This window comes from Mollisia scopiformis (assembly GCF_001500285.1).
Source record: "Mollisia scopiformis unplaced genomic scaffold LY89scaffold_15, whole genome shotgun sequence".
In the NCBI taxonomy this organism is placed as follows: Eukaryota; Fungi; Ascomycota; class Leotiomycetes; order Helotiales; family Mollisiaceae; genus Mollisia; species Mollisia scopiformis.
The window spans coordinates 649,941-673,474 of record NW_017263595.1 but is presented as its reverse complement, the minus strand read 5'-3'; the positions used below and the strand labels follow the sequence as shown (position 1 = coordinate 673,474).

At 48.3% G+C, this 23,534-nt stretch overlaps 4 protein-coding genes across 4 annotated transcripts; 1 reads left to right on the top strand and 3 right to left on the bottom strand.

Annotated features, from left to right (window-relative positions):
- Window positions 1-2,121: 2,121 nt before the first annotated feature.
- On the bottom strand, window positions 2,122-3,984 carry LY89DRAFT_588204 (uncharacterized protein; the record flags this gene model as incomplete). Its single annotated transcript, XM_018209469.1, has 5 exons — window positions 2,122-2,940; window positions 2,987-3,127; window positions 3,177-3,766; window positions 3,819-3,876; window positions 3,925-3,984. 5 exons carry the CDS (start codon window positions 3,982-3,984, stop codon window positions 2,122-2,124), a joined length of 1,668 nt encoding a protein of 555 aa, XP_018069723.1.
- Window positions 3,985-6,229: 2,245 nt separating this feature from the next.
- LY89DRAFT_698178 (putative versicolorin reductase) lies at window positions 6,230-7,158 on the bottom strand (the record flags this gene model as incomplete). The annotated part of the gene is made up of 3 exons (XM_018216963.1): window positions 6,230-6,267; window positions 6,322-6,482; window positions 6,533-7,158. The coding sequence occupies 3 exons, from the start codon at window positions 7,156-7,158 to the stop codon at window positions 6,230-6,232; spliced, it is 825 nt and encodes a 274-aa protein (XP_018069722.1).
- Window positions 7,159-9,631: 2,473 nt separating this feature from the next.
- On the bottom strand, window positions 9,632-16,472 carry LY89DRAFT_670845 (ketoacyl-synt-domain-containing protein; the record flags this gene model as incomplete). The annotated part of the gene is made up of 7 exons (XM_018213187.1): window positions 9,632-9,676; window positions 9,735-14,487; window positions 14,563-14,732; window positions 14,779-15,102; window positions 15,157-15,801; window positions 15,850-16,141; window positions 16,195-16,472. 7 exons carry the CDS (start codon window positions 16,470-16,472, stop codon window positions 9,632-9,634), a joined length of 6,507 nt encoding a protein of 2,168 aa, XP_018069721.1.
- A 2,905-nt stretch (window positions 16,473-19,377) lies between these two features.
- On the top strand, window positions 19,378-21,756 carry LY89DRAFT_619257 (uncharacterized protein). The gene is made up of 2 exons (XM_018210863.1): window positions 19,378-20,447; window positions 20,497-21,756. Exons 1-2 carry the CDS (start codon window positions 19,720-19,722, stop codon window positions 21,548-21,550), a joined length of 1,782 nt encoding a protein of 593 aa, XP_018069720.1. The 5' UTR covers window positions 19,378-19,719; the 3' UTR covers window positions 21,551-21,756.
- Window positions 21,757-23,534: the final 1,778 nt, after the last annotated feature.

The window sequence follows — 23,534 nt, the reverse complement described above, 5'->3', positions numbered from 1 at the left end:
TATATCAGTGTCTTTGAAGCTGAGGGCGCTTACTGGACCACTGATCTGATCGAGCTTTGTCAATAGAGTTGAAGCTCCGATCTTGATTTGGGTTTACGTGAGGAGAAATTGTGTCATTGTCATCAGCACCGTACACCATGACAGTGCAATCATTGCATGATCCTATCGCCACCACGACAAAATCACGAAAGTTCTTCAAGAGTCATCAAACACGCGGCGATTTTCTTGACCGCAAATACTGTGGTAACGCAGGAGAAGTCTTTGAAGATGACAGGAATTCACTCGTTGATGATTCAGAAGAGGATTACGAGACGGAAAATAGCACAGCTAAATGCGCTTTGTATTCACGTTTTTGATATTTTTGCTTAGATTCTTAGTACCTCGAAACTTTCTTAGACGCGGAGGCATGGAGGCAATCAGACGGAGATGAGACATGTTCAGTCCACTTGGTTAAGGAATACGATTTAGTATTGTGCTACAAGTGCTCCCAATAGCTCTCTGTGGCTACTGTTATATTGGCGATATTTGCGCCTTCCGCGCGATTCGCGCTATATGCGCATTTTGCGCAATCTGCGCAAATATCTATAAGAGCGGATTGGATTGGAGGCTATGACAATAGTTAGAACTGATTTCCTGAAGAAGTGTTCGGGGTGTAATCGTACTCAAGAGAAGGATCTGTGATAATAGGGACGCGTATCAATGTCAAGGGAACTACATAAGTCCTATCCTGTATCTCGTCTCTTCAGCTTTGAAGGTCTTGTCTATCAGCCGGTTCTCACTTGGACTAAGAATTTGATTGTGACACCAAACCTGACGAGTGACATGGAAAATACATAACTTAGAAAATATGAATAAATAAAGTTCATCAAGAACCAAAGCTATGAAGAGATAAATAAATCCCAACCCAACCCATCCGTCCAGCGGTAATCCTCCTTCTCCACGCTAAATCAGACCCCTGCCCAAAGAAATAACGAGATCCCACCGCAATCTATGACAGACTACCTCTAATAAGAACGTATCGTACACAATAATCATAATCTCATAAAAATGTTTTTCCTTCCCTGTTCAGCCGAAATGCAACCCAACAAAAGCTCCTCCGATGTCCTGTTTCCCTTAGTTCTATATACAACATCTAGCCTCCTTCAGCAGGTCTGAATAGGTCATCAATTGCTTGACTCGAGTGTCCAGAACTGAGCCTCTAGCAAGTCGAAAGGGCTATACCCGCAACACGAAAGCACAGACTCATCTCCTCCCCCCGTAACAAATATTGTATGCATAAATAAACAAAGCCGAAAGTAAACAAGGAATCGGAAAATAAGTAGAATCATACAGCATCATACCCAGAAACTCCAGATTCCGGGCTGCTGTATTTCTTCTCGTTCTCAGAACCATGCATATCATTATGCTGATTAAAAATATCCATCGACTCACTCAGAGTCCCCGGAAGCCAATTCGGCGCCGAGTCGTCGAACCCCGCGCCCCACACCTGCCCCGGATCATGCACCGTCATCGGGAGAAAATCCCCGGCACAAGAAAGCGTTGCTGTAGAGACCGGCAGTGATGGTTGTTGCCAGACTTGTTGGTCTGGGGGAAGAGAGAGAGGGAGGCTGTAGACTTGGTTCTGGCTGTCGATTTGGCGTTCCGGACTCGCTCTCCAGGAGGTGGGAGATGGTGAGGTCCAGAGGTGATCTTGCGTGTGGGGAGGCGAGGAGGTTTTCCACATATCGTGTGGAGGGCTGGTTGAGGCGCTCCAGAGCTGTTCTTGGGGTGGGGTGTTGGGTTGCCAGAGTTGGTCTTGGGGTGGTGTGGCGGGTTGCCAGACTTGGTCTTGTGGGGGCGTGAAGACTGATGTGTTCCATTTCTCTTGGATTGAGTCTGACGTGGTTGGTTGCCAGGCTTGTGTTGTTGGTGGTGGTGTCGTGGCTTTGGCCGTCCATGTCTGTTCCTTGGTCGTGGGAGATGCTGTCCATGTTATGCCGTCTTGTGAGGATGGTGGGCTGGCAGGTACAGCTATGGAGGCTGAAGGAACGCCTGAGACGATCTTTACTTGCGTGTCGGACGAGTGGCAAGTTGTTGGTCGTAGATTCATCCGTTCACGAGCAATGTAGAGTGAAGGATGAACTAGTTGTGCCTAGACTGGTGTGAGACAACGCATAAAAAAACGCAGAAGAAACGTACCTGGAACAAGATCAAAGCCTGATTGATGCCCATCATCTCTGCAACGAACTTAAGCCGTCCTCTGAGGAAGACTCGTTGTGATGGTGACGCAAAATCCGAGCTTGCAGCTGCGAACAGCGGCCACATCACAAAGATACCAGCGAGGGGCTTGACAGAACTATAATCAGTCGCTCCGCAAGCATACTGAGATCTGTCTACCATGGCACTATCTTTGTCACGGTTCCAACCAAAGAAATAAGGGACGCTAGCCACAACGTCCTCGACCAATTGCTGGCATATTCGAGACGCCGTCGTATATTCCGGTGTAAGTCTATAGTCTCGTGGATCACCAAGCCAGGCAACACACCGGAGGATGACCGTCCATATGAATAGCCGGCACCCACGCACGATGTTGTATTTGTAAGCCATCCATAATTCACCATAGGTATCAACCCGTCCCGGATGGACCACCGAGTTTTCGAGATCGGGGACTTCGTCATCGATCCAAGAAACGGTCTTTATCGCCCAGTTCGCTGGAAGGGCCTTGATCCACTCAATATATTCTTGGTCAAGTGACTCTGCTCTTCGAAGCAATGCCAATACTTTCTCGACATTATCTGCTGTGTGTGTCTTCAAAGTTGTCGTTTGGTCGTTGTCAGCGCGAAGAGCTGCCATTTTGAGATTTATCGTCGCAAAGCTTTGTACAATGCTGTCGTAAGCTTGAACGCCTAGCCAGTCGACATCTCTGTCCACGTCCTTGGAGTTTGCTATGCATTGAAGAGTCTAGACTAGGTTAGCTGTTGAGTTGGATTGGGATTATGTAAAGTACCTTGTGAGCTCTCACCGCAATAAAAAGATCTCTTCCAACGCCGGTGGACCATCTCTGGATAGGGCAAGACTTAATCACAGCTACGGCACCGTCGATGTGGGAAGCCCAACCTCCAACCTTCATCCGTGAGGGTGTTAATTGCTACAAAGTCATCAGCAAGTGTATGGTTAAGCGGTATGTCTCGCCTTACTTCGAAAGATGCCATCAACATCACTGACGCTAATGTGGCTTCCGATGAGGCTACTTTTGGATCTTTCAGGGCGACGTTGATTTCCTTCAACGCTTTCAAGTACCAAACGTCAGCCGTGGATGCCAGGCCTTTGGAATTTGGTCTAGTGCCTAGTGCTGCCAAAGAAACAGCTGAAAAAGCGTACGCGAGTGCTGTCTGCGGGGCTTTCTGCTTCATGAGGGGTAGTACAAAGTCGAGATATCCTCGCATTGTCCCTGATTCCGGTACCAACACGAAATTGGAGAGGAAATAGCAAGCAGCTTGTTGCTGGATGGGACTTGTCATGTTTGTCGCTATGACGTTATGCTTGTGAGGATACGGTACTATGGACCTATTCCGACTTGAAGACAGTTGGGAGCTGCTACTCGATATCGAACTGCTTCGCGAGTGCGAAGCTCCATGTCCAGAGGCGACATTTGGTCCATGGTATAATTCCGCATTATAAACGAGACTGTTTGGATCTGACTGCTCTTGGTTGATTCGACGATTCAGTTTCTTTTTCGTTGACTTGCTCTCGTCGCGCAACTTCAATTCGAATGCATCTCGATAGCCTGGAGACCAATATTAATTTCATTGCATTCGACCTCGTAGAGTACGACTTACCTGGACAGACTCTCTTCGATTTCTGGCATCGCATGCAAGACGGTTTTCCTTCATCGCACTGGAATCTGTCAGTACATAACATTCACATCCTGAAGATGATGATTACTTTGATCCGTCGAGCACGACACATATAACAACCTCTTGATGGCTTTCCAGTGTTGACCATTTTGGTACCGGTTCTTGAATCAGCGGAGATGAAATTGGGTTGAGTGTTCTTGCGATTGGGTGTCTTTCAAATTTGACAGATGAAAAGGTGCCAATGCCATGCATGAACGTCTAACTAAAGCGGTATTCTTCTGGTTTGGTTTGAGACGGATCCTTATATGAATGCTGGGGTGTCGGATCTATCAGACTAAGTCGGGCTGTGCTACCACCTCATCGGGGACGCTTGTTTCGATGATGGTTTGGTGACACGGAGGATTGTAAGGTTAATTCGACGTTAGATGCACAGATTACAAAGAGGGTATAATCTGGGTGGGCGGGAAAAAATCCGAGAACGAATGAGCCGTGCGGAAATGCTTCGAATTGGAGGAAACTGGCAGTCTAGCCTGTCTCCGCGTTTGAAGTGCAGGGAGTATCCTTCGAGTGATGATTCAAGCGTGGCAGACACGTAACCAAGTACACAAGAACAAGGAAACTTATAAACTTTGGATCAGGAACTTTCGGCACCACTAGACGTTTTTCTTTATCTCATCAGACTCGGAAAAGTGACACTGAAAAGCAAATATTTGACGGCGTCAAGACCGTATATCCACAAATCCATAACGAGCACATGTCAAGATGATTTCTTCTTGTACCCCTCTTTTGTCCCTGGTATGCTGCAAGAGTGAGAAACGGAGGCACCACTGAGTGATCTGAGACCACACTTCAAACGCAGTCTAAACATTGTCCACTCATCGTCCGTCAAGCGTGTCCACATTCGATGTTGTGGACCACTTGATCCAGCAGGAGATCTGGTGGCTAGGGGTCATGCAGAACTCGGCGTCTGTGTCTGGAATCGTCGTTTTCTCAAGGCGGCTGGCAATGGTCATAGCTGTAGATTGTGGATTGTGAACAGACAGGAAGATCTTCACGAGTTGTATGACACTGCCGAAGAGCGAAGAGACTGAAGGGACGAAGCTGAAACACAACATGTCGGAAACGAGGGGGCTTAGCGTACCCGGCCCGACAGTGAGCATTTTGGGCTATGATTGGTTCAGATACGGCAGAAAAAGGCGGTCTAGCCCTTTCACTGAACCTTAATCTGGCCGTACATTTAGATGTTGAGGCTTGGATGTATCACTGGAGGAATGCTGCGTTGTATCGACGTTGCATGAAGCAGGTGTCGGGGCTCTGCTGAAGACCTCAATACGAAGACTCGAACACGAATACATCAGACACGGAGCACTGAACAGCTTTACGGTCCCGAAATACGAACTCGAATTTGGTCGCAGTGAGCTTGCCGTATTCCGCACATTGCGTCAAGGTTCATAATTGCGTCAGGCTCCTAGGTTCTCAGGGCGAAAGACGTTTCCAGTACCGATGTGGCATCTGATTTCCGAATTGGGGACCTTTGGGCCGAAGCATTTCCTCTCCCTCGAAAGCGCTTTCAAGCAACAACCCAGCAGCCGGCATCCGCGCAATCCGAGACTGATGATCGCGAATACCCGTATGATCCTCGATCCAAGCCCCTTGACGGTTTGCAAATCCTCTTGAAAGCTTGTCGTCGTAACCGCGCAAATTGACAACAAACGGCATTCGCCGTACATCATGGTTCTGTAGCCTGATGATGCCTCCAGATGTTCACCGCACGGTTCTGACCAAAGCGCTACTCCACTGAGAGGTTGGGATCTAGGGCACAAAGCCTGCAAGCAATGAACAGAAATCATCGGATAATGATGTCAGTGCTGGCCTTACTCGTTGTGCCCAGGACGATCGCACACAATGTAAAAGTGGAGGAGGAAAATCGAGTCGGCAGTTCAATATTTAGAACAGGTGACACAGCAGATTGCCATACCCCTGGACAAAGCAGAACGTCGAAGATGCAAAGAGCTTTGAATAGGAAACTTGTGCTTACTTCATGCTTCATATTTCCCTTGCAAAAATACTCACCTCAGAACCGTTTCAATATTCCGCACAGTGGTGCGTCCACACAATCTACGTGGTACCCAGGCTGCACATCATTTTCACATCAGATTATTTCAAAACCATCCAATTATTCATAGTTCTATCCCAGACGCCGATACACATTTGATTGCAGCCATTCCAGATATTCTTTCTCGACTGGTCTGACACAGATATCACAAACATGAAAACATGAACAACCTCAATAGGCGCCTTCGCATGCTGACGATCCGGGGTTCGTTAATGCACCTCCTTCAGCCTCACCCAAACCTTTCTTCCTCCAAGCGTCCACTCCCGACTCCGCCACCCTATGCAATGGAACCTCCACTCAGTTTGATTATTTGACCTAGGACCAGGAATCAGTCATCAGGCTCATCTTGTCTGCAAACTGAGAACTCACCATTGATCCATTCGCTCTCACGGCTTGCCAAGAAAGCAACTACTCTTGCAATGTCTTGTGGAACTGCGACTCTCTTTAAAGGGCAAAGGGCTGCAATTCCTTGCTCAATAGCCTCAATTGGCCAGCTGGGAGTAGCTCCAGGAGCGTAGTGCCAAGCATTTCTGATAATCAAGGTCAACAATAGATCACGTGAGGGGCCTGACAAACTTACTGCTCGAACATATCACTCTTGACTCCTCCTGGTGCAATGGCGTTGACAGTGATGCCCTTGTGGCCACAATCTGCTGAAAAGCTTCGGGTGAAGCCTTCGACAGCGGCCTTACTTCCGGCGTATAAAGCATGATTTGTGACACCTGTCATGGTTGCAGCAACTGACGACATCAAAATGATTCTTCCTCCATGTTCGAGGTGCTTGTATGCTTGTTGAGCAACGAAAAACTGTGCCTTGGTGTTGAGGTTGAAGACCTTGTCGTAATCCTCCTCTGTGATTTCTAACTCTGGCTTGAAGCTCTCGGTACCAGAGTTAGACATCACGATGTCGACATGTCCAAAGTGGTCAACAGCCTCTTGGAAGAGACGCTTCACCTCGGCTACCTTAGTCACATCGGCCTTGATTGCAAAAGCTTTGCTTCCTGTAGCTTCGATCTCAGCAACAAGCGCCTCAGCACCTTTCGAGTTGTTGTTGTAGTTAATCACAACTGATGCCCCCCGTTGTGCGAACTCCAAAGCAATTCCTTTTCCGATACCTCGACCAGATCCCGTGACCAGGGCGACTTTTCCATCAAGGGCTCCTCCCTGGTATCCCCTTGTCTTCTTCTCAACGGCGATGGAACCCATTTTTGCAAGTGTGGAGATTGGTGAGTTTGGAAGATGTGTGGGGAGTAATGAAGCGATGTTAGATGAAGATTGAATGATGAGATGATCGGAAAGAGTCAGTGAAGGACAACTTGTGTTATATATCGGAAGTCCTATGTCTCCCTGTGCTCGCAGGATCTTCCCTTCTGCCACTTCCTGTCACAGAAGTGCGTGCGTGCTCCGACACTCAAACTGAAGCTGCGTCCTGGGACCGCATCCTCAGTACTCAACAATTTTCCACTCCGTCCGTATACAAGTCCGGATGATCATGCCGAAGCCCAGGAGGTTCGCAAGGCTAAAAAGCCCCTTCCAGCACAGCTCAGGTCTGCGCAAAGCAGAATTAGTCGTTTCGGAGCGAGGGAAATTCAACATGAGGAGTCCAGTACAGCTACTCGAGCAAGCTTCAATCGTTTCATTTCCGGTCACTGTGGTTCTGGTTCTGGGTATCTACGATAACTTGGACACGAACAGACCCTTGCGTCGCATCAAAAAAAATCGGGGTGGGGCAAAGTGGCTGGTGCTCTCGCATCGTTCACGGGCCACACAAATAGCCCCCCCCTTTGAGCGGCGGATAGCCCTATCTGCGGACCGGACTGTTTGCGCGCTAAACATGCTACAACGTTTTCTCCAGTACGATTTTATATCCTCAGCTTGCGAGAGTAGACCAGGATAGATCATCGCAAGATCCGTCTTTTCAGGTTCTTTCTTACTTTCTTGGTCTCAAATACTGAGGAAGTAGTCACGTACTCGCTTACAAATTATCAGTTTGCGTACAAATTCTCTAGAATTGCTCCTCGTTCATACTGCACACCGGATAGACCAAATTCTTTAGGCCTTCCCTGGCAAACGGGAATTTTGGACAGTTGGTTCAGGGGACAGCTTGCTGCTATTCTAGACTACCGACATCTCGGGAGATCCTCCGCACTTTGACACAATCATGCCTCGCTTACCCTATATATCCGTCCGGACTCCCCCAACGAGTCCGAAAGCTCAACCACAACCTCACGATACTTTCAGATCACGTTACAGGCTGTTCGATTGGGGTTTCAAGAATCTTTGAACGATTTTGAGGTCTCGGGAACATGGAAGCAATATAATTTTCTAACCATGGTTCTGGGTTCTGATGGCTGTTTAAACTTTACCCTTCTTGACTGACTCGCATCGAATCTACAGATCTCAGGTATCACATTGAAAAGACGAGTCAGATCTGTGGTAAATAGGGTTGACTTTCCGTCGAAGTCATGATATACTTTCATAGAGTAAATCAAGCGTTAAACATCAACAAAGAAACAGATGAGATGGAGACAAACATAATTACCCTGTTCCATTGGACGGGTTTGGCTGGTCACAACATTCAAGATACACATCAATGACAACAATGTCAAGATACAAAGTATGGAATAACTTTCGTCCGAAGACCTGGCTTCCATCCCCTTCCACTATGTATCCACTTCTCATACGGTCCCAAGCTCGCAAGACCAAACCCTCTTGCGAGCTCCTGGTTCTCCTTTTCTTTCGCTTCATCGCATCACCCTCCTTCTAGAACATGATGTTTCATTTCATCCCAACATCACGAGTTTCTCTCCCTCCCAAGAAGCTTCTCTGCCAAAACTAAACAAGAAACATGACAAAAACCTTCCCATTCCGCCACACCCGCTCCCTCCCACCTTCGGACTCCGGATCAATTAAATCCGACAAGTCCATCTAAAAATACTATACTAGCTTCGGTATTTACGTTCTCTACTGTACTGTATACGAGGAGCAAACTCAATTAACCTCATTGAGCCGCAATGCAGGATGAGTTGGAGATCGGCAGTCTGAGCTAGATTGCCTTGTGAAGATAGCTATGATGTTGAATCGGAGATGAGATTTCTTAGAGGAAGGATTTTGGGTCGATGCGGGGCGAAAATTGGGGACGAGGTGATTGGACGGACGTCCGGATTTTGAGGTCGAGGTTCAGGAATGCTGGATTTGAGACGCTTAAAGCTTTAGGGAAATCGGCGGTTTATATTCCTTTTACGGATGTGTGAGATGTGTGAATGCCTTCTGCCTCAACAGATTGATGGAGACTTGGAGTGGATGGCCGGATGGCCTATGCTTGGAAAAGGGGTTACACGTGATTCAAGGAAGCGAGATTCGGGACTCGAGAGAAGTACGATTCATCTGCTTTCTCGACATATTCGCACTCAGTTCGTTGTGTTATGGTGAGTAAATATATAATTTTTTTTAAAGAATCTAGCTATCATGATTTCTTCTTTGAATCCAGCAATATGGTAAGATCTTACATTATAATGAGCGTGAAGGGAATCAAAACCGCGTTCCAAAATGCTATGTGCCCGAGCCCAATCTACATGCATGCATGCCATTAATTGTAAAGATCTAAAAAGGAAATATTAGAGAAAAGAAACGTCAATCATGACTCTTATCGCTTCATCTTCGTACCAAATCGTACATTCTAAAGCTCCAGCGCCTCCTTCATCAATGCAGCAAGTTCAGTCGTCTGTCATATTTTGTTAGCACATCCATCCCACAGTAGAGAGTCGCAAGATCAAACTTACAATAGGTTGTCTCATCATCGTGAAATGATTCCCACTCGTGCTCATGCATTTAATATTCTTCCCACCAACCAACTTCTCCCACCCGTTGCTCCCCAGATCCGTCCGGTTGTTCGTCAACCAGTACATACTATTCGGCATCTTCATCTTCGGGTCCCAATCTGGCTTGGGATCCGTCTCCTTATGCACAATGCCATCTCTCGCCCAGATCGCCGTCGTCTTCGGCATCTTCGAGACATCGATATTGTCCGCCTCACCCAGCGAGTCCGAGTAATTCGTCAACTCCCTCACCGCGCTCGCGAAATGAGGAAGTAACCACTCTGGGATCTTGGCGCCAGGCTTTCCGAGGAGACCGATGCGGTCGCAGTAGCGGTGGAATGAGGAGGGGAGTGCTTCGAGCTTGACAGGGCAAGGAGAGTCGATGAGGAGTAATCGCTCGACTTTTTCTCCCTGGGCGATGAATTGGCGGGTCATTTCGTAGGCGAGGACACCGCCTGCACTCCAGCCTCCGAGAATGTAGGGTCCCTTGGGTTGGCGACGCTTAATCTCGGCCATGTAAATTTGGCAGACGCCGGCGACGCCGATGGTGAAGTCTTCGGGTGTCTTCATGAATGGACAGTTGAGTCCATAGACGACGAGCTTCTTGGACGAGATGTCAGGGATGGGAGCATATGATGTAGCGGATCCAGAGCCATCTGGGAGGAGGAAGAGAGTGGTGGTGGCAGTTCTGGGGTTGCCTTGAAGGAGAACGGATGTAGCTGGTGGGTAGGAGGACAGATTTATGGAACTCGAAGACTTAGTAGACTTCTTTGCTTCCTTCGGTGCGCTGGTGGGAGCTGGGATGATGACAGTAGAAGATTTCTTGTGTGATGCCTTGGCTTGGATGGATCGAAGGCCAAGTGAAAGCTCAATCTGGTCGATTGAAGTGTTGTTGACAAGCAAGTCAGATTGCATTGCAAGGCCTGTCTTCTCTCGAAGGGCGCCGAGGATGCTTAGGCTCATTAAAGAGTCCATTCCCATGGTTGCAAGATCGGTGTTATCGGTGATCTCATCAAGATCAACACCCATCTCTTCAGCAATGGTGGAGCGGATGATATGAACAATGTCCGAATCACCGGTTGTCTTGCCCAACTCTTTCGATAGAGGCTCATCCATTGGAGTCTCAGTATCGGAGAACTCGGAGAAGTCGGATTCACTGTGATCACTGACCATCATTTCTGGTGTTGACATGCCAGAACTGGCTGGTGATTCAGTGACCGTCTCAAATTTTCGAAGATGCGATTTGAGATCAGCGATTGTGGGTAGATCGTTGAACACCGTGCTTGCAAAGTCAAGCTCGAGCTCCTCTCGGAATCTTCCTGCGATGCTGAGAGACATCAGTGAGTCGACACCCAGGTCTGAAAGAGCGATGGGGTCGACGAGTTCAGTCGTCTCGCAGCCAACTTCGCTAGCGATAATCGTCAAGGCTTGGGCTATCAAATTGCTAGAAACGGGGATGTTGATCTTGGCAGTGGTCTTGTTCTTCTTGCTGACCTTGACATCAACTGAGGCAGTCTTGCTCTCAGCAGGCTTCGAGACACTGACTCGAGATGTGGCTCCAAATACACTTTGCTGCTTGATCTGAGCAGCTGCGGCAGGAGAAATGGCTGGGCGAGATTGCGCTGATTTTGACGGTGACAGAAGAGTCTCCAAGAGTTGCTTTGGCACGCACTGGAACTTGACTCCACCTGCAACACCAACGACTTCGTCTCCATCAAAAACATAGACATCACCTGCGACCATCTTGCCACCACCTGGTACAGGTTGCATCTTGCACCATGATCGGTAAGTTTTGACTGCTTCAAGGCTCTTGGCGAATCGAAGAGTTTCCCATCCGTGTGAGATGTAGACTTGCTTCTTCGAATCTACAGCGTCATTGGCGTTCATGATGAATCCAGTGATATGGCAGACACTGTCAATAAAATATGGGCTCATGTAGAAGTTGCCATCCTTGGGACCGGCTTGGAACTTCACCAGAGACGTGGCTTCAAGTCCATCGCTGTGCAAGATGACTTCTTCCATACCTCTGAACTTCTCATCGTATGTGACGAGTGCCGAGAAAAGCTTGTAAGCAAGACCTCGCTGGATGCTGTGAATGCCCTTGCCACCAGCCTTGAGCATGTCGATTCTGCTCTGGACGAGGAACTTGTTTCTCTCCCACTCTTTGGTCCATGTGGATGGATCCTCGTAGGCGATATCGCATCTGGATTGGTCGACGAGCTTACCATCCGGCAAGACACTTCGATAGTTAATCGTGCCCCGGCCGCTGTTGAAGTCGAGTTTCGCCTCAACTTGTACCACCTGATGCGGATTGTTCTTGTCCACGTTGAAGACCAGTGGCTTTGTGTTCTCCATATTTGCGATATTGAAGTGTGGTTTGCCACCATCCGGTCTGCCAGCTCGCCAAGCGTAGTCGCAGAGTGTCATTGCCATATCAGCATAGAGTGTGGATGGGCACAAGCCGACTCCATTGACTTGATGTCCCTCGATCACTTGACGCAATAATGGGTTGGCAAAGTCAGATTGACCAATTATGACAGCAGAGTCCGCAGTGACCTCTTCGTGGATGATTGAGTGGATGGCGGTTGTGGAGAAATTGGGCTTCACAGGCTCTGCTTGGACAACGTCACCCTTCGTCAAGGTCCAGTTTCCTTTGTAGTCAATCCAGTACACCTTGTCGTCAAAAGCATATGATGGAAGAGAAATGACTTCGTGCGCCTTGCTGAAAGTATGATGATACTCAGACCAATTGATACCAACACCAGTATTGAATAGGGTGGACAAGCTAGTAGCCACAGTCTTCCAGGCATCGTCATTGAGGTTGAGAGATGAAACAGCAGTGGTATCCTTGCCGATGATACCCTTGATCATGTTTGAGCAAACCGGATGAGGACCAACCTCGACCCAGACTGTGCTCTCATCAATAGCACCATTTTCGAGGGCAGAACTCAATCCTCCAAGGAAGTTAACACTTTCTCGGCAGTGTCGAGCAAGATAATCTGGGCCAAACACATCAGATTGGGCAACGACGTTGCCCAGGAAAGCGGAAATGACAGGAATTCTTGGAGGGTGGAAAACGATTGACTCAGCATAAGTCTTGAAATCGTCGAGGATCGGTTCGACCTGAGCCGAGTGGAAGGCATATGGAACGTTGAGCTTCGTAGTCTTGAAACCCTCTGTTGTCAAAAGGTCTTTGAGCTGCTCGATGCAGTCGACGGTCCCGGAGAACACCAGCTCTTCTGGGGCATTGATGCAAGCTCGCTCAACATCAATGTGAGAAATGAGCGATTCGACACTCGAGAAGCTAGCACGTACTGCTAGCATAGCATGACTTCCCATTGCACATCTCGAGACGAGAAGTTCAGCTCGTTTACCAACCAATAGAATGGTGTCGAGAATCGAAAGGACGCCTGCAACCTGAAGTGCTGCGTACTCGCCCAGTGAGTGACCAATAACAACTGTTGGTTCAATGCCCCATGATCTCCATAGCTGTGCGAGCGCCATTTCAATACAAGTAATTGCTAGCTGGGTAACAATAGGCGAGACATTGACAAGGTTTTCGACTGTTCCATCGATGAGACCAATGAAGGATGGGAAGCCATGACTGCAGGCGATTTGATTGTAATCTTCAAGGTCACGACGGAATTGATCCACATCCTGAAATAGCTTCTTTCCCATACCAATGTAGTGTGATCCTTGACCTGTGAATGCGAAGCCAACAGTTGGGATCTTGCTGCTGGAGATTGGTGTTCGAGCAGCATCTGCATTCGAAGCAAGTACTTCACGAACCTGGGAGATGCTCTTGGCTTCGAAAGCTAAACGGTATTGGTAATGTGCTCGTCGAGCAGTCGTGGTGTATGCCAAGCTTGGCAGGATGGAGTCTGATTGGTCTTTGGTCCAGGCTAAGAGTCGCTTTATGTTTTGTTTGAATGATGAAAGAGATTTTGCAGTAACCAAAACCACATGACTTGATCGAGGGTCTGCTTTCAAGGGAGTGGAGATGGGTGCATCTTCAAGGAGAATTGCAGTATTGCCACCAGCCGCACTGAAGTTGTTGATGAAAACGTAGCGTGGGGCGTCTGCTGGTCGAGGGAATGGTGTCGGTTTGAAAGCTACTTGAAGTTGCCGCTCCTTGAGATCCTTCGGGAAGGTTTTATTCATCTCCGTTTTGATTCCACAGTGTGGTGGAATCAAATTCTTTTGCATCATGAGCAAGACTTTGACCATAGCACATGCTCCAGAAACAGCCTCCCCGTGCCCAATGTTGGATTTGACTGACCCCACAAAGAGCGGTTGATCTGAACGGCGCATTCTCTTTGAGCTTGCTGGAGGAGCAAAGACAGACGAGACAGAGTCCATCTCCACCCCATCGCCAGCCTGGGTTCCTGTGCCATGCATCTCGACGTACTTGACAGAGCGGACATCGATCTGAGCTTCATCCATCACCTTCTGAAACAAGAACTTTTGTGCTCCAGCGTGTGGGTGGGTAATGGATACGGCTTCAGCGCTATGATTCGTGGCGGTACCAGCAATTACACCCAGAATTGGATCTTTCTCAGTGATTGCGTCATCCAATCTCTTTAAGATCAAAGTGACGACACCATCACCACGGCAATAACCATCTGCGCCTTGATCGTACGTTTTGCAAGATCCAGTCTTCGATAAAAATTGACCTTTTGACAAACCAGAAAAGATGTCAGGATTTGTGAGTACGTTCCTTTGATACAAGTTAGCTCAGTGAGCTAGAACTGCCAGACAGCGTGGTATCGATGGCAAGGAAAGTGATACTTACATGCCGCCAGTGAAGACAGTATCGCAATCGCCTGCCCTGAGAGACGTGCATGCCAATTGGATAGCTGCAAAACTACTCGAGCATGCAGTATCAATACTGAAAGATGGCCCGCTGAATCCGAAATGATAATTGATACGGCCAGGACCAAAGGCACGCACACCGCCCGTAATCTGTCCCGTGTTAGATGTGGTTCATTGCGTGGAAATAACAACTCACGAAGTATGTGTCGATGTCTTGGGCAGCATTGATCTCTCGCCAGTCATCACTAGTCTGTCCATAATATGTGCCGATTCTGTGTGCCATCGTGGAGGGTGTTCTGTCTCTCACAAATCCAGACATTTCCATTGCTTCATAAGCTGTCGCGAGTGCCAGTCGCTGCATGGGATCGGTTTGAGTGGCTTCCCGTGGTGACATATTGAAAAACCGTGGATCGAAGAGCCCTGGCTGATCTATGAAGCACCCATATGTCGTGTGACTCTTGTTCTTGCCTTTTCCAGTCGGGTCGAAATGCGCTTTTGCATCAAACCGATCTGGAGGAACCTACATATATCAAGGTCAGTTCTATAACATGAATCATAGCAGAAGATATCTGACCTCTCGGTGCACATCAAGTCCCTGCTCTAACAATTTCCAGAATGCTTCGTGGTCTGCAGCATTCGGGAAACGTCCCGCCATACCAACGATGGCAATTTTGGCATTTTTGAGGTCTCCGTTGACGCGAGGAAGTGGATTTTGGGCAAACCAAGAGACCCCATCTTCCAATGCTATTGTGAGACCCCCTCCGACTTTGAGAGCAGACACTAGACTGTTGGTCAAGGCTGTGGGACCCATTGCCAGTACTCTCACGCCTGTCACAGCAGTTGATCGGACATCGGCTACACAGGTCCTGACAAGTGCATCCCATTGAACTTGGCGTGCAAGAACTTCCAAGACTGATAGTCTGAAGAGCTCCAGTGTCGAATTCGAGGATTTTGGTGCTGACAACCCTATTACTGGGTGTACAACAGAGTATTGCTCCAAAATCAGTGCCATGTCGCTGTCGACGATTCTTGTGACATCCGTTTGACTGTAAAGGTGGTCCGCATGGTATGGGCCGCGAATTGGAATTTCCCTTCGCTGCAAGTTCTGGAAAGCTGAAGAAGTCTCCAACAAATGACTTCGCATTGACGGTGATCCACTGATAGTGACGGACATTGATCCGACAGCACTAATGTACAGTCCCTTTGACTCTGACAGGCCCTGCAGACATTAGCCGCCAAGCACCCAGCTTCAACTCGAGATACTTACATGAGCCTTGTTGAACTCCGCAACAGCAATGCCTGCATCCTCACTACCGATCCCAAGCACGATTGTAGACCATGTTTGCGTTCGATTGGTTGGAGGCTCCAGTTGCTCTGCAACAGTAGCTACTCTTGAACCGAGACGAAAGGTGATGCGGATGGTCTGGATAGCAAGCGGGATGAGAGAGGAGAGTGATGTGCTGGAAGCAACAGCAGAAGCTGCTAGAAGTCCGGTACATACTCCGAGTATGTGAGTTGTAGATATACGAGGGTATTCGAGTGGATATTCTTCATAGTATCTGTACAAATTTAGTTTGAGCTTGGAAAGTGATGACAACACGGTTCGTCATACCCAATGAAGTGTGCTAACTGCGCCAGGCAAGTAAGAGTACTTTCCAAAGCAATGTTGGGGTTCTCCGCCGCATAATATCTCTCGACGAGCTCTGCAATATTCGAGAAGGGTGGTACAGCTGCCCGATGCGTGGACGAAAGGGAGGAAATCTCATCTTGCAAGGCAACATGTACCTGCTCCAAGAATGAAGAGAGGAGAGGGAAGCCTTTTCGACGCAAGATCTTGGTGAGGAACTGCTGCGGATCCACCGTCTGATCACCAAATAATATCACGTCCATGATGACTTGGCGTGTCTTGCACGCACGGAATGGAGTCTAAGGTCAACGAAGGGAGACGACTACCATTAAGAAGAAGATTAGAAAGTTGCTTGGAAAATCAAAGTTCAGATGTCAAAGTGATCGGAGGAGCTGATATATACTACTTCTGACTATGACATATACATGTACAAGCATCGAAGCCGTTCCAGGAGACTTCCTTCGGTTCAGCTCAGGGGACCAAACGTCGGAAGAGTAACTTCAGACCCATCAATCCGAGGACCCAATATTAGCTTACAACCGCGGACTTCGAGATAAACGTCAATGTGAATACGGAAAATGGGGAATGATATTCGCATGCCTTTCTGAAAAGGGCAAGGCGGCAAAAATAGGGGAGGCTCTGCATACACTTCTCCACTTGTGGGGTGTAGCAGGATCGCAGATCTACTCTGAGCATCTAAAGTAAACGCCCAAGAGCGCGGATCCGAAAGTCGTTAGCTGATTTCGCACAGATTTCTTGCAATGGGTATGCTCTTTCAGGCCATCTCAGACCTCATGGTTGGTCAAGACGGCGGGTAAGCATTTCAATGGACCGTGAACTGTATCATACAGCAGAGACCCGCTGTTGCAGGAGTAGAGCGACAGCAGACTGGTGGATCTGAGAGAAGAAATTTGCAGAACATCGTCCTGTGCTGGTCTCAAGCCGCCATGCGATGCGACATCCCGATCGAGCTTGTGCGTAGGCCTCAAGAAGAGCGCGGCTCGGACAAGGATAACCTGCAGAGGCTCTCCTAAATGCGGCGGATTGACACATGTCAAGCAGGACAGGCAGGAAAGCTAGAACACGAACGAGCTTCGAGCTAGGACAAGGATCATCAGGAAAGATATTCAGAAGTCTCAGGCGTGTTTCGTCGTGACGCTGGTGGAAGTGAAGTCTGTACGTGCAAATAAAGTTGGTTGTGTACCTAGCATTCGTGCCTGAGGCCGTCTTGACGCGGACTTTCGGCTGTTGTAAACCTTCCATCCGAGATGTCCACATTTGTTTCAGGTCCAACGTGTTATTTTCGACCTCACATTCAGTAGAGATTATTGCGAGCCTTCCTTCAACCACTCATTCGCAATCCGGCATTCGTCTGAGCTACTGAGCCGCGATGATCAAATGACTCTCATCCCATGCTGCTACAAATCGGCCATCAGCAGGCAAGGCGCATGCATCATCGTACAGCCTAACCTACCTGTAGGTACACGACCCAGAGAATTGTCCACTCAACACCGCGACCAAACTCAAACAACGAGATCCGCTAAACGCTACTTCCTGGAGACTTTCGATGCGGTTGGGGGAATCTCTTGGCCCTTGAAGATCCATGCCCTGCGGAGGTGGCTACGATCGACAAAATATCCCAGTTGTTTGTGATACCGAAAGCTCAAGCTGCACAGAGATCTGGGGCTGAAGGAATTGACTTTACTATCCCTGCAACCAGATCCGAAAGCCCCGAGATTGGGCTTACGAAGTAACTCCGGGAGGTACCAGGGAAGCACCAGCCTAATGTGGCCTGAACAGCGGCGAAGCTACGCATTTCCCAGTCAACACAAAGCGAATATTTTGCACTGCGAGACGTGCTACTAGAGCTTCCTCGAGAGAATTACAGCCAGTCTGCGCTGTATCACTGGTTAAACGCGTATTACTGTTAAGACTCTTCCCAATCAGTTCTGACAGCTGTATGCACACTCCTGGCTATCAAATTTCTGCCTTGGCACACAAAGAGATCAGATCAAAGAAGTAGTTTCTTTCTAACCATCAAAGAGCTTGAAAGCGGCCTGTTCTTTTCCAGAGCTTGTACCGAAGATTGGATCGACAGAGCACTTGAGCCGCTTCGACACTACCACGGACCAACACCTAACAAGCGTACTGGTGTCCGAATAAGCTCAAGATCCATGCACGTACCGGGCTTGGCAAGCGCGTGCCTTTGCGTAACGTCACTCTCTTCTCCAAGGCCGAGAATGGAATCATTTTTCACGTCTCACGTCCCTCACGGCGACCGATGTACGATGTACCTCAATAGTCTCAGGGGTAATACGAGATCGGTCAAGCTACTCCCGAGGCAATCGTTGTTTCTTTATCTGCACTGCGATCAATCAATGATGCTGCTAAACTCCGACTACGACATAATTATCAATCAAGCTCTTAGCCATCATAATCTCGTTATTCGGACCTGCTCTGGAATAACTCTCATAGCTCAAACTTACCATATCACCAGTAATCACACCGGAGATGCGAAGATCTTAAGTATGAGAGTGAAAGTTATGAGGGAAGGTGGAGGGATGGTTGGTTTCAGTCCTCAGTCTCTATTCTCTCTTTTCCACGAACAAGAAATCCAAACATGGAAGCCAGTTCCTCTCAGCGAATGATAAGTGTCGTATTTGTTCGGCCACATAGGGTTTGCTGCATACGTCAAACCTCGCATACATGAGACCGAGGTGGCAATCAAGCCTTTTGTCTTTACCGTACTTGTGGAATTCGTGATCATTCCAATCATTCATCTGGTTTCGAACTTTTGAGACATGCAGCTTCGATCGCGTGCTTGAAACCAGCTTCAGAGTTACAGTGCTTATGAAGGGCCGCGTATGAGTGGGTAGATCGACCTTGCCATCCTTTCCTCGCGACTCTTCATCCATGCTCACTTACCCCACCTCCATCAACCCACCCGTTCTCTGCTCTCTCAACATCAAGCTATTGAATTATTGCATGTAGTAATGCAGCGGAAGCAATTATACGATGTGTTGTCACAATTACTAGGTTCTCGAGGATTCGGACTCGCTTGTGGGGGAGTCCGATCAGCCGCGGAGGAACCGCCCAAGATCAAAATAGATTCAAGAACAGCCACGAAGATGACTATATCCATTTCCTCTCTCAAAAAATAAAGTGGAGGGTTGATAGTGGTCTAGAAATTCAGACGTTTTGCACAAAGTTGTGCAAGCGTTTGAGATTGCGTTGCGATTGTCGTGAATAAAGTTATGTAAGCAGCCCATTGGTTCTCGAAGCGATTTCTTGCGAGCTCGAGCTCTGCCACGTGCATCCACAAAGCCTTCGATGCGAAGCTCGGAAGGAATACAGGCAGTCTCATAACAGAGGATCCGGGGTGGCCAGGCTCCGCACTGGAGAGTGTTGTAAGATCTTACTGCTCCTCATAAGATTATCTTTTTTCAATAAGCAAAAACAAGTACATGTCCAACTATTAGAATGGGCACCAGTCAATGAAGTTATTTCGACATGGGCAATAGATCCTCAACGCTTGTGGCAACAACCACCGTTACGTCTATTAGGACCGCCACTCCAGCAGTTGTGACTTCTACACTATCTCTGATCTCATCTGTGTCCGTCATACCTGCAGCAACTTCATCGATACCAACCGTCACTACATCAGTTACTTCTTTACTTTCGACACAGATACCACCTGCACCAGCTGTACAGACAGTTCTCGTCACGCTCACTCCATCAGCCACCACTGTCACAAAAGTTTCAACGGAAGCACCAACAACAACTATTGTAGTTCAGCAAGAAGCACCAGCAACTCTTGTGGGTCTAGCAGCTGGGAGACTGGAGAATGGGTTATCGGGAACCTCTTCATCACTCTTAACAATGGCTTCAGCGAGCTCTTCACCAACACCTACGGGTCTAGCGACAGCAGGAATTGTGATATCTGGCAAGAAGGCAGTGGGTCCATTTGCCCCTCAAGAAGCAATTCTGGGCGGTATTCCAACGACATCGCTTGACTTACCTCTCAGTGCAGTTTTTCTGGTTCTCTTCTTGATTGGAGCAGCAACCCATTTCTCGATTCACGAATACAACGGCAAACGAAGTCATAAATTCCACCTTTCTGATGCGGTATTCGATTTTTGTATGGTCAGGACGGTCACTATGACGATGCGAATAGTATGGGCTTTTCGACCCAGCAATAATAGTGTCGTACTGGCGGCTTTGATTTTTGAGAACGCTGGGTAAGATAACTTTCAACTCATCAAGTGAAATGGAGCTAACTTCGGACAGTGTCGTGGTGCTTTTCGCGGTCAATGTAATCTTCACTCAGCGAATAATCAGGGCTCTCAACCCCAATCTCGGCTGGCATCCAATATTTAGTGGTTTCATTACTGCGATCATTATATCAGTCCCCATGATCATTGTCTGGAATATCGTCAACCTCACGGTCGAGTTCTTCACTTTGAACGCCCACTCAATCAAAGTCGTCAAAGATCTCCTTCTCTTTGGGTCCTGCTGGACGCTCTTCCTCTCTCTCTTCCCCATCCTTTTCGTCGGATTCCTGGCGCCATCTAATCCACTAGGCAACAAAATCGAGAACTTTGGCCTCGGTTCTTTCATGTCCAAAGTTGTAATCCTAATTTCCGCCTCTGCTCTCCTCTTCGTCGGAGCCGTCGTCCGCCTCGTAGCAGCCGTCCAGGTCCATCCCAAGGATGCACCCGGACCAATCGACAGCAAACTCGTCTTCTACCTGACTGGCTTCACTCTCGAAATCATCGTCATCTACATGTACGCCATCTCCCGCATCGATCTCCGATTCTGGGTCCCCAACGGCTCTTCACAGCCAGGAGATTACTTGAAGGCCAAGTCGGGCTTCAGACTCTCGTCCGAAGACGAAGAAGCCCTGTTCCAAGAAGTGGATTTCAAGATGCGGTTTTCATCCGGTACGGATCTTCCGCGAGACACCAAACCGCAAGGGATGTGGGATAGCGATGATACCAGTGCGAGATGGCGACCAGTTTCCGGTCCGAGGTGGCAGGACATGGCGGTCGATAGGTCGAATGCGACGAGAGAGCAGGTCCGACAAGCAATTTACGATTTGAAGCTCAACAGCGAGCTTGTTGGAGAGCCAGTGAATGTGGGAGATAAAGAGGAATTGTTGGTCTATGCTTTCAGGTGCCGGAAGGGCAGTTTTAGTGACAATGGGGAGAGAAGAGGTAGCGGTGGAAGTGCGACTTTGAGGGGGAGTGGGATCAGGGTGCCTAAGAAGATTCTTCCTCCCAGGAGTGAGAGCTGGGCAGCGAAGGATCGAGCAACACCGGAGAGGATGAGGGAGATGATCTGACAAGAGTGAAATGGGGGCCTTGAAGGCAAGATGTATAATGTCTACATGATTTGAAAGTTGGGTTCGGCTGGACCGGCTATAGCATGGAGTTTTTGGAAGTCTAAACTAAGGTTTATCGACTGCAGAGTCTGATGATTTCTTGTATAAATATTTTAGACATTTCTTTTGTTTTCACGAATTCACGAGAGTCAACAAGTATTATTAGCACCTCCTTGGCTATGTATGATTGGCAAATGCGTGAAAACATATATTTGCTCTAGCATCAGTGGCACAACAGAAGACCAACAAGTTCTCTCAGCACATTGCCGTGCAATTATGACAGCTTGTCCAGTTCTCAGTGTCTATCTAGGTTTTGGAGGCATCTCCGTGATGTCTATGACAAAGTTCGCCCGAAGGGGATTTCTGCCAAGCAGAAAATAACTCTGTCTCAGATTCCATGCAGACCACCAGTTTGAACCAGATCTGTAGCACTAGTTCACCTTATTCTCGGGATTCACGAACTGCCTGTAGCCGTTTTCTCAAAAGGAATGGGTTCTCGAGGTCCGATCCGAACTCCAATGTTGTCGGGTCCACCTCCCACTGCGAAAGTCTTGGCAACTTCCAGAAACAGCTGTCATTCCGTTCGTGGATTGCGCGAGTTCGAGTCAGTCCTAGCCACTTATCCGATGCGAAATAGCTACTTTGGATACCCGCTGTGACATTTGCTTGCGCTTGTTTTGAAACCAAAGTTGATCAGATGAATATGTGACAAGCTGCGAAGAAGCGTTTCATCGTCTCGTGCTTTGCCCACTCTGCGATAATCATGCGATGCGAGAGATTTATTCTTCGTCCTCTTGATTCCTTATCTTGGAATATTTGCCACGGCGGAGGTGGGGTTCTACAATGCCGAATGAGGCAACCATGTCGTTGCCAATCTACCCGTTTTGAATCTTGAAGGTACGTGGTGGCGGACACGACGCGAGAGGTATCCGAACTTCCTCTGCCTCTAGTTGCGAGTAGAGGCTTTACGGTAAACATTTGTCTTAGAAGGTATCTTGCGATGAGCCGATGCGTAGAGTAATTGGACGCAGTGATCAGTGATGTAGGACTGCAGCTGCCAGTGGCTGTAGGACAGGACAAAGAACATTGACAGAATCCTTGGCAAAAATTACGGTGTCGTGTACAGTGAGAGGAACAATTTTCGTCTATGAATCACCACCTCTTAAGCCAGAATAGTGAGCGCAGTCTGAAGCTTTGGCCTTGGACGTTCTCGTACCATGTCTTACCCGTACCGTCCTTATTTTGTCCGACTCCGTCCTGTTGTGCAATGGGAAATGAAGATGCACGTCCACGAGGGTGAATATTTTCGTCAGCTTCGTGGTTGGCTGCATGATTCTGGTACCACGAAGACATCAATACCACGAGAGCTTCCGCACACATGTCGGACAGAATCTACGAGTGCACATGATCGTACATTGACATTGCATTGGCTGTGTCCAACTCCAGAATGTTCGCTCTCTGCATCTTTGTACCCGGCGCTAACACTCGACCAGTAGCACAAAGAGCTATCGCGAAATGCAAGCACGGGAGGCAAAAAGAATGCGACTAGCTCAGGACATTATCGAAGGCGTGTGTCATTCGAGGACTGGTCCGTTGTACGAGCGAGGCTGACGGGTAAGCAAGGCAGTGACGATGAGGCTTGTCGACAAGTACAATGTTTGGAATCGTGGCTGACGAGAGTGAGGCTTGTCGCCTCAACATTACTCAGAAATTCATCGAGGGCTGTACGAGCAGCAATTGGGTACAGCAATCAGACGTGTAAGTCTGACTCGTTGCTGATCAAGCTGATATGAGTTCAGTTTCGACAGGGAAAAGTCCGAAAGCTGAATGCGGAGTACGGTCTCTCGAATTGAATTCATACCTAGGTTATTGGGCATGAGTTGAATGAATACAAAGGGCCGCCTGCGGGAGCAGGCCTCACATATCGATAGCCTTGTTTGAAGAG

Bases quoted from the DNA above. Each gene is read 5' to 3' on its own strand.
- LY89DRAFT_619257 (XM_018210863.1), top strand. From the start codon at position 19,720: ATGGGCAATAGATCCTCAACGCTTGTGGCAACAACCACCGTTACGTCT. The intron at 20,448-20,496 runs GTAAGATAACTT...AACTTCGGACAG, and splicing joins TTGATTTTTGAGAACGCTGG to TGTCGTGGTGCTTTTCGCGG.